General features: G+C 39.7%; 1 protein-coding gene across 1 annotated transcript in view; it reads left to right on the top strand.

Moving 5' to 3' along the window:
• DMC1 (DNA meiotic recombinase 1) overlaps positions 1-14,985 on the top strand; it is a 29,288-nt gene extending 14,303 nt beyond the window's left edge. The window contains exons 10-23 of the mRNA XM_063322436.1: positions 1,532-1,639; positions 3,311-3,361; positions 3,981-4,025; positions 6,923-7,069; positions 7,365-7,447; positions 8,029-8,081; positions 8,960-9,001; positions 10,198-10,270; positions 10,930-11,021; positions 11,810-11,883; positions 11,980-12,094; positions 12,941-13,001; positions 13,547-13,663; positions 14,370-14,985. Of these exons, the coding sequence (XP_063178506.1) occupies positions 1,532-1,639; positions 3,311-3,361; positions 3,981-4,025; positions 6,923-7,069; positions 7,365-7,447; positions 8,029-8,081; positions 8,960-9,001; positions 10,198-10,270; positions 10,930-11,021; positions 11,810-11,883; positions 11,980-12,094; positions 12,941-13,001; positions 13,547-13,663; positions 14,370-14,439 (1,131 nt within the window). The 3' untranslated portion in view covers positions 14,440-14,985. The remainder of the gene's footprint in view (positions 1-1,531; positions 1,640-3,310; positions 3,362-3,980; positions 4,026-6,922; positions 7,070-7,364; positions 7,448-8,028; positions 8,082-8,959; positions 9,002-10,197; positions 10,271-10,929; positions 11,022-11,809; positions 11,884-11,979; positions 12,095-12,940; positions 13,002-13,546; positions 13,664-14,369) is intronic.
• The last annotated feature ends 1,391 nt before the right edge of the window (positions 14,986-16,376 follow it).

Here is a 16,376-nt window from a genome sequence, read left to right as displayed (position 1 = left end):
GGGTTTTGTTGGTTGGTTTCCCAACTTGGCTAGCACTGATGACACCCATGTGCGCCATTAACCTCCCACGGGCGGAGGGGTGGTGAAGTTTTCACAAGCACCTTGAAACAGGCTGAGATGCTGCTCCCATCCCTTCTGCCTCCTGAACCCCCCCACCCAGTGACCTGGAGGGGCAGCCAGCGACCCCTTCTGCTCTCAGGAGCGCACCCACGGCTCCTTTACCTGCAGTCTCGGACCGGCTGTCCGGCCAGAGGTGAGCTAAAATGGGTGACTGCTTCCCAAACACTGTCTCCAAGAAGACTGGAGACTTGTAGAAACCTTTGTATCCTAAGAAGCACCTTTTCCATCCTTTTAAAATGGCAGATGCAGTCATGTGCATGACTCAGCCTCATTTTCTTGGCCTGTGACTTCAGGCAAGTCACTTCTCTTCCAGCTTTTGGAAACCGATGCTCTTGGACAGGTTTTATCCACCAGATCCAAAAGCGCCGGGTGCCTTGCTGAGGAAGACGCGCGTGTGGCACCCCACTAACAGAAAGCAGAGCTGTGCTGAGCTGAACCCCCTCCAAATCTTATAACCAGGCCTGTCTTTGACAGCTGTAGGATACGGGCGATACGCTGTTCCTTAGAGATGGCAAATGCAGAAGTTGATACATGTTAGAAGTCACCGAAGACAACAATTTGGCGCGGGGGGGTGGCGGGGGGGTGTCTGGGTGTGAGGAACGGGGCAGGCCCCATTCCTGCCAGGGGCCCGCGCGCCGCCCTGGCGGTGGCCGGCCGGCAGCGCGAGCGGGAGGACACGCGCGCGGGCAGCCTCGCTTTGGTGGGGCGGCGGGAAACGGGCCGGGCCCCTTCCCTCAGGAGGAGCAGGCGGGGGCGGGCGGGTAGTGAGCGCAGGCTGGGTTGGTGTAGGGAGCTCCGGTCCCTGCGCACTTGGGGTACCGTAACCACTCGCAGCCGCGGAGGTGCCCGGGGATGAGCTACGTTTTAATTATCGTTGTAATTTTCACGGGGAATTTTGGTGCTCCACGGGGTGTGTGTGTAATTCTGTGGTGCCTCGCCCTTTGGAGGCAGAAATTTACATCCCCTGAAAAGGCAGCTGGCAAGGAAAAGCCAAATAAATACGTCTGTCGATATACGGTTAATCATTTATTTTCCTCTGAGTCAATAGATGTGGAATTTCACCGTGGTGCCCCTCAGGCCAGGCCAGGCCAGGTGGCTCCTGCCCCTAACATGGGGCCCAAAAGCTGTACCAGCCAAGGCGGGTGCCATGTTTCTGTCAGCTTAAAACCAGTCTGCTAAACCCAAGGCTGCACCTGGGTCCAGGTCCCTGTCACACTGACAGCCTGTGTCCCTTGAGTGCAGCATGCAGGTCTTCCTCACCTGTCCCAACGAAGAGCTCCCAGGGTGGGAATGGGAGGGTCGGGGCACCCGAGGTGGCACAAATGTTTGTGTTTCCTCACAAAGACCCTTGTTTCTTCATGGATTTGCTGTGTTGTTTCACACTTTGACCCTTTTCTCTGCTTCACCCCAGGTGGCGGCAGCTGAAATCCTCTGGATCCTTGGTGCGCCGACACAGCAGCAACAGGAGGACCCTCCACTAAACAGGAGGATTTTGTTCATCCCTCAGGCTTTTAGTAGGGTGTGGTATAATTTCTTCCTTTCCCCTCCTAGCCCACAGGAAGGCACAGGTCTGGGTCTGCCTCGTTTTTCTGCTGTGAGATGCCAGTTGCCTAAGGGTGGGGAGTAGGAGAACGATCCCATGATCTGTTCAGCTGTGCTTGGAGCGCAGGGTTATGTGCATTTCAGGAGGATATTTTTAATGGAGAAGGGGACTGTAATACAATTGTAATGCCTTTTTGCATTACTTGGTTTTTTTTCCTTCAGTATTCAAAGCTAAGAGGTTTTAAAAATATCTTCAAGTATTTTTTAATTAATGTTTTACTGTAATTATTTTTATGATTGGTATTAGGCATGATTTCTCATTCCATAATTGTCAGGGTTCTGACACAGAAACTAAATATATCCTGACAGTCTCAGAAACAACTGATTTTATAGCACTATTTCCATTAAATACTACCAGAAATGACTCCATCGTGTTTTCACTCCAAAACCAAATAAGATAATTCTAAAACTGTATTTTCTTTCTTAGTTCTCCCAGCCTCTGTACACAAGATTCTTGCAAGCAAATTAGGCAGACCTTAAGTATCCATTTAGAAGCTGAAAAAAACTATTTGCAGATATTTAGTCTAAATTATCCCATCCTCTGTTAGGTGTAACCTATCTTGTAGTTTCATGATAAACCTGTCTTAGCTTTCATGATTTTATTAACAAGGATGAGCAAGCAAACATATATACATGTCTCACAAAACAGCAGCAACATATCCATTTGCAAAACCACAAAAATGATACAGCAGGTTACAAGACCGTATTTCTAAAGAACTACTTTGTATTAATTTTTCTTGCATTCGTAAAATTTAAGGGGATAATATTTTGCTTTCTATTTGACCATGCTATCAATAAGTGCCTCCTCTGGCTTTAGGCGTTGCTTATAGGAAGTCACATAAAGAGGGCAGTGAAGCTGTGGTGGAGTACAGACAGGGCAAGTTAACCATGAAAAATGATGAAATAAGCTCTCTGTGTATGCTTTTGCATAATAAAAGCCTCAGATTTTTATTACCCTTCTTTTATTCTCTTCATGCAAGCATACTACTTAAACGCATTACTTCCATGTCTTCAGTATTAATTAGGTATTCTGAACTCCAGCGAGAACTTGAAAACAAATGCAGCTTTATAGTCTCAAGATACGTGACTGCAGAGTTGTAGCCTTCTCAATAGCACTGTTTTGTGGGCTTTCTGTCACCTAAAGATGGGGAAGCTGAGATGTTGCTTAGCCTTTCCATTACCCATTCTGTCTGCAACTCGGCTGACTTTCGCTATGAAAGTGTAGGCTGCCTCTAACTTTCTTACCAGAATAAATTCCAGTAATGGTAAATAATTAAAAACTCATCTCTTACCCAAGATTCTCACAAGGGAATGAGATCTCTTTTCCTAATACCTGATAAACCCTTTCAAACCAAACTGGTTCATCTGAGAGTAACACAGTAGATTTTCTTGTCTGGTAACAAAGAGTTGGAAGCAGAATCCAAGTTCAAATCTGTATGTGATGGCACACTGAGAAGGTTCTGTAGTTCAGGTACTTTTTAAAAGTCCTTTTATAGTCATTTATTCATTTATTGGCACCCAAATAATATCTTTGTTTGCATTTCCCAGTAGTAATCAATACTTTATTGCCTGCTATTTCATGATGAAGGCCATGGAGGATCAAGTAGTCCAAGAAGAACCAGGATACCAGGATGATGAGGTAAATTTACAGTTGATTGAAAAATATGTGTGGCAAATGTTGTTTGAAGGTATTTTGATAGTGTTATGAAATCCACAAAGAGACAGGAAGTTCCCAAAGACCATTAGGGAGTTCGAAGCATTTAAAATTTTGTTCCAGTCTAATACCAAGAAAATCTCATTCTCCTAGTCCCTGCACAGCCTTGCTCTTCAAATACTCTTAATTAACTTTTCAAAAGTTAGGCACGTTTTTTAATGGGATTATCATTATTTCTTTATATTTTGCACTTCTATATTAAATGCAAGGGGCCTATCAGTTAATTTTATGCTTCCAAGGAATGGTCATCAGTCTGAAAAGCTGAGAAACTGTGATGGAAAAAATCAGGATGATGATCATAATACAAGTTTTATTAGCCGAGCAGAAGATTGCTTTCCTGTGAAGATACACTGTATAAAGAAGGTGATAGGAAATGTGTAGGCCGCCTTGACTCATGGTGGCTTTGCTTATTTGGGTAGTGCAACAAGATATGTATTATTATGGAAAATCATTTAAATGTTTACAAATTTGAAACAGACACATAGTGAGATAGATGTAGTTACAAGAAAAAGGAAAACCTTTTTTCTTTTTGCTATTTTTTTAGGAATCCTTTTTTCAGGACATTGACCTGCTACAGAAGCACGGAATTGTAAGTATTAGCAATGACTTTACTGCATAGAATCGTCTATGTAAAGCTATTGTAAAGTTATTTCCAAAAGCGTATACGCACATTGATACAAATAACTGAAATTCCTCCTTGCAATAAATTCTAAGTCATTCATGTGAAGACAATTTTTTCCTTTAGTGGTAAGACAGGTTTTCAGAAAATCTCATTCCCATCAGATTCCTAAATAAAGTGGCAAGATATTCAAAGCATTTAGCACCCAGCACTCTTGAAAAACCAACTACTTGCTAATTTATTTGAAAACTGTGTGATAGATTACTTCCTGTTCCTGCCAATCTTTGTAATTACTCCTGCATTTTTGGTGCCTGTGAAATTACACTGTGACAATTGTTGCTCTACTATTTTGAGCGTGCTGGTGAAGGGGGTAGAGTGGGAGTGAGGAAAATATTATTAGCTAGAGAAAAAAGTGGTTAGTTTTCTTCATCAAATATGAATTCCTATAATAGTTATCACCATCATCATCATTATTACATAAACACCACCTATTTATTTGAATTACTATTATTATATGTTTATCCAGGAGACTGGCTCATGGATCAGAACCCTATTACGTTGAGTGTTATAGAAGCAGAATAAAAAGTTGAGTTTGCATGATAAATGTAAAATTTCACTCTCAGATAAATGACTACAAATGGATACAGACAGGGAGGACAGACACGAGACAGCATTAGTCAGCAGTGTAATTACTGGGCTCAGTGTGTCAACAGTGTAATTGTTGTCAACTTTTTTTATTGGCGATTCATTGACAGTTTTAGAGAGAGTTTTGAAGAAGGATCATGAGGTTGGGAGCTGTAACCATGGGGCAACATAGGAAAAATACACAAATTCTTGTGTTAAAAATGTGTCAAGTTGACCAAAGAGGCTGACCTCATGAGCTGGAAGGTCCTACCCTGTCAATATTAAATAATGAGGCATGGTATGCAGAGAATGATTCTAAGGTATGAAAGATCTTGAAAATAAAGAATAATGACTTAGGCTGTCTTTCCGGCTTAATAAGAGTTTCCTGCTCCTTTTCTTTTTTTTTTTTTTTTTTCTTTCCAAGTGGTTATTCCCGCACCCCAGGGGAAGTTTTTGTTCTCAGCTGTGCCAGTTAAAATCTTTGTGTGAACATATGGTAACCCATATCTGTTAAATTCATTGGCTTAAAGAAATAGTTTTTGTAGGTTTAGAATTTTTTTCCTAGGAGGAGAGAGGGAGAAATACTTACTAGATCTGTCTGTGGCCACAATGAGAATCCGATTAGCACCACCTAGGCTGTGGTTTGATGTTCAGAAGTGTTTGATAGGAATTAAGGTGCTGTGACCCTGCAGCCTTTGCTGAGTGTTCCTGCTCCTAGAGCATGCTATCCCTTCTGGCACATCCGCTTTTCTAGCCATCCTGTGAACTGGATTTGTGAGCCAATGAGTCCAAAAAATCATCACAATTAAAAATGTGGTTTAGGTTTTTTTATTTGTAAGTTCTTCATCTGCTCCCGTTTCCACCTCAGAGGCACACAACTGGGACAGGGCTGCACTGTAAGGTAGAGGATCAGGACAAGGTGCAAGGTCCTGGTGCAAGGGGACAGGCGTGTCAGAAGGTTAAGCCAGGAGCACTGCTCAACACTCTGTAGTATTGAACCACAGTCCAAGGAGTACAACCGAGGACCTCGGTTGGTACATAAGATGTTGGTGAAAGGTCTGTCTGGGTGGGAGAGAACAAGACAGGTCTACCACACAGAGACTTGTAATGCAGAACAGTCTTAAGTTTGATGTGACCAGAAAGACAAAGCTACTGAAGAAATGCAGAAGCAGGGTAATGCATTTAAGGTTTTGGTCTAGAAAAAAAAATAATCCTTGCAGCAGTAGTCTGTTGTCTTAATAGAAAAAAAACACAATAAAACAGCTCAATCCTTTTTATATTTCTGGTTATGACATTCTTTTAGGTGGAAGAGTCATTTTTATTCGTGACTGATCTTACCTCATCCATCTCTATGAATGTAATAATCAAAAAACACATCACAGGATGAGAAATAAGCTTCCAAATGAACATGACTAATTTCTAACATAGCCCTGCTCCGTTTACATCCTATGCACCCACATGCTCTAGATAAATAGATTCAATTCATACTTTTTTTCCAAAGAAAAATCTTGGCTGGAAATGGTAAATCAAAGTACCCCAGACCTTTTACATAGTATGTTTTCTTGTGAGTAATCTGTTGTTTGCCTTTAAGTTTCCAGCGATGTCAGAATCACAAAAAGAGGTGAGAGGAGGCAAAATGTGTCAGCAGGGCACTGACTGAAGTCACGCTGTACCCAATTTATGAAAACTCATTCCAGCCCAAAGTGTCGGTTAGATCTGGGGGACACGTTTGTTTTAAACTGGATATACTTTCAACATGCAGAAACAGCACAGCAGTTGGAGTCAGCTTCTGACCATCCATGCGAGTCAGCTCCCAATTATCCATGATCAGATTATCAGGTTTACAGATGATCTGTGCTAAGGGACCAAGGACAGTTTGAGGGCTATAGGGTTTACTAAGTTCGTGTCCATACTATCTGAAATAATCCCTACTGTTGCCTTACTACCAGCTTGGATCTAGAAAGACTGACATTAAACAGGGACAACTAAATACAACTGGACCCAAGACACCTTTCTCTCAAAAGTACCAGGATCTGGTCTCTGCACCATGATCCCTCACACAAATGTTACTCAAAATTTTCTGTGGTTGATGTCATAAACTACATAATGAAAAGTTTACTGTGAATCTGTTTCTTGGTGAAAATACACATGCATATGAATGTATAATAAAATGTGTTTCAAAGGTTTACTTTGCCTTGTAGTTAACTGTGATTAGTGCTCACAGAAGGGAACTTTCTTCACAGAACGTAGCAGATATTAAAAAACTGAAGTCAGTTGGGATCTGCACTATCAAGGGAATCCAGATGACCACAAGACGGGCACTGTCCAATGTAAAAGGGCTTTCAGAAGCCAAAGTGGACAAGATTAAAGAAGCAGCAAACAAGCTCATTGTAAGGCAATCGCTTTCCTGATAGTTTGAATTTATGCTGGCCTCTCCAAAATGCTGTGCAACATTTCTCTTAACAGATTTTTTCACCACATCATCAAGAAAACTTTGATAATTATTCTGCTCATTACTTCAAAGGGATAATGCTTTACAACAGCTGACAAATGCTATGGTGCTTTTCATACCCAACCTGCGTAAATGAGGCTAGGGTGGAGAGAAGATGTTTAGGTGGGATATTGCACTTTACCTTCAGCTTAAAGCTAAAATAAACCTCTCGTGTTCTCTTTGGTCTTCTTTAGGAACCAGGCTTCCTCACCGCCTTTGAGTACAGTGAAAAACGTAAGATGGTATTTCATATTACTACTGGCAGCCAGGAATTTGAGTAAGCTTATCTCTACTTAAATCCTTCCTTAGTCCAAATTGTTCCAATAATCATATTTACTGTCTTTAATGAGAGACAAAAATATAAAGGTACAAATATTCAGCTAGGACACCTAAGTTACCTTGCATTTGGAGCTAGTGCTGGCTCAAAGATGTCTGCATCAGTAAGCAACAAAACCAGCTGGTTTTCTGCAGTCTTTGTAAATAAACAGAGTTTGCATCCAGAAATCCTGAACTTATCATAATTTTTTCATGTAGTCAAAACAAGCTGCAGGTCTCAGGTCAAATAAATCTCTCCCTTGAGATATTTTTATGAAATGTTATCTTTTCAAAGGTATTTTCTCTCTTCTTTCTTTCCAGTAATAGTTTGTATAGATCTTTCTCTCACACACAGAAAGAAAGGTTGAGACAGAGTTAATTCTTTATGAATCAGTGATCATTTAGTGCCCTACACTTAATGCATCAAGTGAGGGGCTTTAGGGCAAACATAACTTTTCTTGACATAGCAAAAATTTCTCTTTTTTACTTTCCTCTTGTGATTGTGCGGGTTTAACTATCTCATAATCCTCTCCCTTTCTCCAGTAAACTTCTGGGTGGTGGGATTGAAAGCATGGCAATCACTGAGGCCTTTGGAGGTGAGAAAACCACATTAAATGAGTATTACTGAACTAACTGCAGCTTAGTTTAGATTTTAAATCAAGCTGGATTACTTCTATCAAACTTATATTGTAGCCATAAAGATGAGTGCCTGCATGAGCGTAAGAAGAAAGAATCCACTTCTCTTAGTGTTTTCCCAATTTTCCTCTTAATTTGCTTGCAGACTAAGTTTGATCTGAGTAATCATTAAACTTGGGGCATGCTGATTCAATACAACACAGCATTAGTAATACTATTACTAACATGTCATATAGGAAAGATTTCCCTGATGCAACCTCTGCTCCTTTCCAGTAACAAAACTGGCACAAATGATATTTTATTCATGCATACTTAGGATATATTGCATTTCATGTAAGATTTTGAAACTACAATTAAGTTACTATTATAGTAAATTTGATCAGTTAGTGGTTAACACTTCAAGAACAGTAAGAGTTCATAAAACACAGTACTCTTCCCTTTAGAAAAGACAAACTGGAGACTAACATGATTTGATATAATGAGATTAGTAAACTCATAAGCTTCTCCTTGATCATTTTACTGAAAGTGAAACTGGGCCAGGTGAGTGAAATCAACCATTTCCCCCCTCCCCAACACTTTTGCGCCGGTGCCATATGGTTTTAACTTCTACACAGAAAAGAATAATTGACCTTAGCAATCAAGCATGATTTTGCTTTTCATGTAACACATTTCTACTGCACAGAATATGATTTATAAGTTGGGGTTAAATGATTTAAAAGGGTAGAGATAGAGATGAATTTTGTTAAGTAAAAGTGTTTCAACCTGCAGTAACTGCTGAATCTGGCAAACTCAGAAAAAGAAACCCTGACCATTTGTTTTCTTTTTCTTTATTTAACAGAATTCCGGACAGGCAAAACACAGCTATCTCACACCCTTTGTGGTAGGTGTAATACCTTAAAAGAGAGAGAGATTTCTTCTCAGTAAATCCATTCTTTACAACTGTATCGAAATTAAACACATCAAGGCTAGTCAGAATCTTTTATCTCTAGAAACACGGTGAAACAGACCTTGGTGATTCTTACCTCCATTAATTGTGCTTGAGTAGAGAACTCATATATAAATGATTACATTTTAATAATACTGCTCACATCAATACAAGTTTTGCCATAAGGAGAGAGAAGATAATAGACTGTCTTAGAGAAACCAGTGAAACAGACCAACTTAGAAAAGCAGAGCACAAATATGGGTTACAAGGGGACAAGGGCAAAGGCAAGATTCTTCTCAGCAACTCTTTTAATTTCCTGGTTTCAAGAGGTTCTGCTGAATATGACATTCTGAAAGGGCACTGAAAGGATACTACTGGCTGACAGTAACTGGGTAAACAAAAACTTTGGCAGTCACCGTATTCGGGCAGTGCCAAATATAGCCAGACTCTGATTTGCCAGCGATATTCTCTTAATGTGTAAATAGTAGTAAATACCAACTAATGTAACTATTAATGCTGCTGGAATATAGGTATCAGACACTGGATCAGCAAATGTTCCCTTAAATAAACCCTATATTATAAAGGGAATTATGGCACCTTCTGGAAAAATAAGGCCTCTTCTGTTTAGTACAGCCTAACAGTTAGCAGTCATACCCTTTTGCATGAATGATTACAACTGAATTGAGTATTTTAGCTTATCCACTCCAAAGAGACTAAACTCACAATCAGTAACTATTCGCATATCAGAAAAAATTCATATCCAAAGAATTTGTGATCATGTGAGTTACAGCTGGAAAAAAAAAACCCTACTAAATGAATACCATTAATTTGGGCAGAGGATTAAAAGGATGCTTTGTGCATAAGAACTTATTAATAATATTCTTAGCTATTTTCAATATAAAATACACAGATTTAGTAATGGTACTGAGTAAAACACAATTTTGAGACCATTAATTAAATCTCATCTGATCTTAAATCAAGAAAAGTGGCTTGGGTTTCTTCTTAAGATGGCAGCAAGACTTGAGATACTCCTGATTTCCACATTGATTCAAACTAGTGGTTCTTTGATATTTTATTAAAAAATAATAATAGAGGGAGCAAGAAAATATTTTTCCTGCTTTTTGATTTTGATTTTCTATGATTCATTGCAGTGACAGCTCAGCTTCCTGGACCAAATGGCTACACAGGTGGAAAGATTATCTTCATTGATACTGAAAACACTTTGTATCTTTTGTACTGTTAAAAGCTACAGGTACAACGAACTGGAAAGACAGTTAATTTTGTTAGAAGCAAGTAGGAGGCTCCAGACGGCTTCGTACATGTAAAGTATTTATGACTGACACAGAAAGCCTGGAGAGCACAGTGTGCAATGGCCCAGAAGGCAGTGACTTTTTTCTCTCTCATTTGATGGAATCCAACCTGGAAAAATTACAGTTAGGATACAGATTTCATAGTAATTGTTGTTTTTTCGTTTTTTGGCGTGGGGTTTTTTTTTTGAGATATAATATGCCTTCTACAGGTGATAGAAGCTTTTCTGTTTACTTCAAGAGAAATTCATCTAAGTACTAAACACTATTTTTGACACTTCTTATCTGTGGTAGATGTGTATAAATAGGTTTTGCTCACGGCTAAATTCCTAAAGCACACATATCCATATGTCAGCTCCCCTCACCTCAAACCCTAAACATGAAACATTTATCATCATGAGCCCCAAACTATCTTTAGGGTATGTAGGACAGTGTGAAGAGAAAAAGTCAGTCTTCTCTAGGATCAAAATAAATACTCTTCTTTCTTTCCCCACAGTTTTATTTTTGGAATGCAGTTTTATTATTTTCAGAGCATGGTTTGTACAAAGAGAAATCCTTAACTTTGACTAACATCAGCCGACCAGACCGTCTTCGTGACATTGCTGATCGCTTCAATGTTGACCACGATGCAGTACTTGACAACGTGCTGTACGCACGTGCATATACCAGTAAGACCACTGTTGCAACTGGCGTGATATCTGTGTTTTTTCTCTAAGGCTTCCATTTTAATAGTTCTCAGTTTATTAACTGAGATTGCCCACTGAGGCTCATAAAGAATGTTTGCTGCTAACAGAAGAAGCTGTAAGCTTGCTTCCATTTTCTGTTTCTGGTGTTGTACACGGAGCAGGCTTGTTCAGTCTAAGTATTCCAGCTCATTGCGCTACATGAACAATAAAATTTTGCAGTTTGCTACATTAAGTGAACTCTGCCATGTATGTGATGAGTGTCAGTGTAGCACCTTAGCAAATGAAGCACCAGTTAATGTAACTACAATTGCCTGAATGTAAGCTAATGCTGTTGAGAAATTCCCTATGATCTTGTGAATGGAACTTGATAGGGACATCTCCAACACTCTGTAATGAGACATTGCGTTAAAACTTCAAGGAAGTTTTAAATGGGAATTTTGAGAATACAATATGAACATGAGTAATATGATTAATTCAATTTCTGTGTGTCATTTAATTCAACACTATATTCAAATGTTGATACTGCTTTTCCAATCAATGAAGTTGTCTTCATGCATAGTTTTGTTGTGAAGCTTTTCACAAAGAAGTTTTGTTAGCTGGGCAAGTGGAAACTGGAACCCACAGAAGAAGTTATTGGGCACTGGATTTAAAACTCCTGGCACTGAAAATATACAGTGCAGACATTTAAAGGGAATTTTAAAATTCAGGCTTTTGTTCCTTCAGAGCTCTTTCTGGTCCTAATTTCACTTGGCAACTGTACTTCCCACCAGGTGAGCATCAGATGGAATTGCTTGACTATGTAGCAGCCAAGTTCCATGAGGAAGCTGGTATCTTCAAGCTATTGGTACAAGACTAATTTTTTTTGTATGCTTACTGCTTTCAGAATATGTTTTCCTATTTTCTTTCACAATACTTATTATCTAGCATAATTACAATGCAGATCATTGACTCCATAATGGCACTTTTCCGTGTGGATTTCAGTGGTCGTGGAGAGTTGGCTGAACGACAACAGAAACTAGCTCAGATGCTGTCAAGGCTCCAAAAAATATCAGAAGGTAAGGGAAACATTGCAAAATTTGGAAAACATGGACTGGAGTTACTGGAACAGTAGCTGTTGGTAGCACGACCACCTAGTAGTCTAAGTGTATTGTCAATCAGGCATTGGCCCAGGACTCTTTCCTCACTTTACACCTCTGTCAGTTACCAAAAAAAAAAATATTTTTATATATATATATATTATTTCAAGATGACAGACTAAGGAGTCTGTGGAACTATTCAACATTTAGAGTTTCCTTAGAAATACTGATAAGAGAAGACCTAAATGAGAGAATAGGTTGTAGAACTGGACAAATATCCAGTAAGAAAAATTGTCTTCCCCAAATTTCGACAGTCTAAGTACAGGAGAAATGTGAAGGATAGAAAAAAGGATGAAGGCAGAGAGAGAGAAAAAAAGCTGTGCCCATTGCCACTACTTTGCAATGCTCTGAGGGATGATGACAGGATGAATAGGGTTCCTCCTCCTTGGAATGTCTCAGAAATGTTGATGAGGAATGAGTAAATGTTTTTTTTCATACAGTAAATTTAAAAAAAAGAAAAGGCAAAGTGACAAGGGGGCTGAGGGCAGGGAGCCAACAGGGAAGATGGGAACTGAGGAGGACTTGTTCTGTGGAATTCTGAAAAGTGGTAATTTTTGGCGTAAGTATTACAGCTGAAGTCACACAGGAGCAAATTTAGTCTGTCTCCCAATTAACTCCAGCCATCAGACATAAAGAATATTTGCTTCTCTTTCATTTGAAATTTGAAGTGCTTCAGCAGCACCCTTGTTTTTGTCATGGGTGGGAGAATATTTTGGAATTCTTACTGGATGTAGTCCACCTTCTTTGCATTGTTTTCTGTTGCAGAATATAATGTGGCCGTGTTTGTGACCAACCAGATGACTGCTGATCCAGGAGCAACTATGACGTAAGATATTTTTTCTGTCTCTTTTTTAAAAAATGTCTTCTCTTTTATATTACGTATTTAACAGAGATGAGATTGTATGGAGCAAGAGGCACCAAAATGCAGGTCCAGATTGGTCGTTGGTCCCTCCAGTATGATGAATCATTCATGGATGACACCTATAGGTTTCTCTCAGTTTTGTAATGAGTTTTTTTAATGTTTATCTACTGCCTGGTGTGATGGCTCCTTTCACTGTGACTTGAACAAAGAACAAGCCATAAAAAGTATTGAAAAATCACCCCATTTTCTTTTGGAGCAGCTTATATATGAAGTTTAAGGTATGTATTTCTTGAGCCTCTTGAATTTAATGAGTGGAAAATTATGCAGGCATTGAACATTTGAACATCTGAACATCCTATCTTGAGGCAAGTGTGTTAAAGTCCTTTATTGATATATTTACCTATTTATTATTCATTACTGAGTTCAATGTGCCTCGTCTTGACAGTTAATCACAGTATTAGCCCATGGAATTTGCACAGTGAATCATCACAGTTTTCTTGCTAATTTAGCTTTCAGGCGGACCCAAAAAAGCCCATTGGGGGCCACATCCTTGCTCATGCTTCGACTACCAGGATTAGTCTGAGGAAAGGGAGAGGGGAGCTGCGTATTGCCAAGATATACGACAGGTAAATCACCTTTCCGTCACAGGAAGGAAGCTGCGTTACAAGCAACCGTGACAAAGTTCATGGTACTGAAACTTAATAGCTTGACAGCTGAGTATTGGTTCCAAACTAACTACGTTTCTGGATGGTAAATTGAGAGAAAATCTGAAAGGACAAGCTAATTAACAGACTTAAAGTTATCTTTCATATCGCATCCATTAAATTACATGATCTTTTGTCATAAATCCTACTAGATGCTCATCTCTTAAAGACTATCAAATGGTTTGTTAAGACTGGTGGTCCCTTGGCAGGCAAATTCCAGAGCTGTTAAATTACTAAATTTTGCTGACACAATTAGTATCACTTTACCAGGTAAGCTGTGGCAGACGCAAGTCATTAAAAATCGTACTGGTGGAACTGCATGGAGAGACCAGTGTTTCTGGTCAGGAACTAAGAAACTGAAATGAGAGTTTGCACACACAGAATCTCTCCTTCTCCTGCACCTTCTCCATTCCCCTCCCTTGTGTTTGTTATCTTCCAAGAGGTGGATTTCACATTTTCTGATCTTGAGAATGTTGATCATGTTCTACGGTTTGCATATAAGTATAAAGACGTGGAAGTATTCCAGGTTGCTTACACTTAGAACGTTTTGGGGACTGTTTCACAACTGCATTTAACATGGGGAAAACCACAAATTCCTTGTTTCTGTGTTGTTTTTTTTTCCCCCCAGCCCTGAGATGCCTGAAAACGAAGCCACATTTGCAATAACCGCTGGAGGGATTGGGGATGCCAAAGAATAGGCAGAAAAACAATGTAAATGCACAGCTCAAAAACACCTGGGCAGTTCAGAAGAAGATTTGTGCAAGGTCACCGACTGCCTGGCTGCATTTCTATCTTTTGGGAACTTTTTGAGATATTCTGGGAGAACACTGCGATGAACTCTGTACAGTTCGGTTTTATTGATCTTAATAGAATTTGGTTCATTCGGGATCTTCATTTTTCAACTAAACTTTCAGCAGACCAAGATTTAAGAAATAAGCATGTGAATTGTTCAAAGAATCCTTTTCCTATATTTTCTGAAAATCAAAGCTGTCCTTTCACATGAGATTAATATACTCTTTTTTAGTTTCTTTCAAAGAGAGTGTCTATGCGGTGGAATTTAATAGTGCGAAATGGAACAGAATTGGAATAAACTCAGTTATAAAATTGACATAAATAGATGGAAAAGGCAGTAGCAGCCCAAGAACTCGGTGGACTCTCATGTACCGTAGAGAAGCAAGTTACTTTAAAAATATATTTTTAGGCATTTTTATCTTGACTAGATAATTTTTGTATTTTTATTTAGCGTTTTCTACTTTCAGGAGAGGATATTTTAAAACTGTTCTTAATAAAGTTAAAAATAAAGACTATGAATTAGAACAGCACTCTGCTTATGTTTGGGTGCTTTGAATCAAAGCTTGCTCTCAATATTCTATCACTGATCTGTCATGAGCGAAATAAACTTGGAGCAACCAAAACACTTCAAACCCTTTTGTCTAGCTCTGTAAAGAAACAAGCTTTATATAACTGCCTTGTCAGTCCACTAATATAAGTAAGAATACTAAAGATTATTATTAAATAATAATTATTTATTTTGTTATTAAATATTGGGAGCCAGCGCTCCAAACTAGCCAGGGATGTTTCTCACAGGGGGCAAACGAAGAAGCCGTGAGTAAAGAGTGAAATGGGGGATTGAGGTACCAATTCAGTTTGCCTCACCTCCAATGCTCATGGAATTGCTCGTTTTAAAATGAACTCAACCATTTATATATTAGATGCTTTAAGGGAAGGCCTTACTTTGTCCTCTTATATAAAAATGCTAATTAGAATGGGTCTAACTTTGGTGTCCGGTTAGAGGGCTTGTCTGCACCACCTAAGATTTTTTTTTTGTTTCTATTAACTAATGCATATAAGATAACATGAAGATAACATGAAGGGCAGCGATGACCATAAATTCATCCTCCGTAGCCTTGTGACAGAGCTCTAGATGCCTTCCTTGAGTTGTTTCTTAACAGACCTCTGCTGCTTTTCCTGAGGTAAAGCACTTTTTTTTATGGTGGAGAGAACCCTAGAGAGACAAAGGCAATGAAGGTTGGCTGATCTGAGGCAGCAGTAATGGATCAGCCATTGTTATTTCAGGTAGTATCTCATTTTTCGCATGTGCCAGTTGTTACCACACCAGCCACTGGTACCGCAAGTACCGCTGTCACCTGACTCCCACCCACTCAGAAAGGCCCAAATTTCTTCCACCATTTTAAGCACCCAGATTGCTTTTTGCTTTCTCACATATGCCATCCATCCAGCAAGTAAAACTAAAATGGAATACGATTTGTGTCTCCATCCTGGTTATTTGTTTCAAGGGTCTGAAAGTAGAGACTTTCTCTTCTGGCAATCTGATTTTTGACCATCTGACAGACCAGAAAGCACCGGTGACTTAGTTTACCAGTTTACTTTCTGGAGAGGTTGCCCTGAACCTCCTGTCGCCGCCGAGAGTGGTGTGTGACCAGGAGGGCCGCCGATGCCATTTTCTCCTGGCGCTCAGGCGAAGGCAAGCATCATGGCTGCTGTCACTCCCGCACCTGCCCCAGCGCTGCGCCGACGTCCCCCTACTAATCTGCCAGGGGAAAAAAAAAAACTTATAAAAAAACCGCAAGGAAAGACCCCAACCCGCCGCCGGGAAGACCCGGGGGCCACTTCG

The sequence above is a fragment of the Chroicocephalus ridibundus genome, chromosome 1 (assembly GCF_963924245.1).
Source record: "Chroicocephalus ridibundus chromosome 1, bChrRid1.1, whole genome shotgun sequence".
Classification (NCBI taxonomy): Eukaryota; Metazoa; Chordata; class Aves; order Charadriiformes; family Laridae; genus Chroicocephalus; species Chroicocephalus ridibundus.
Note: the sequence above shows the minus strand (reverse complement) of the source record. Positions and strands in the feature narration are given on the sequence as shown.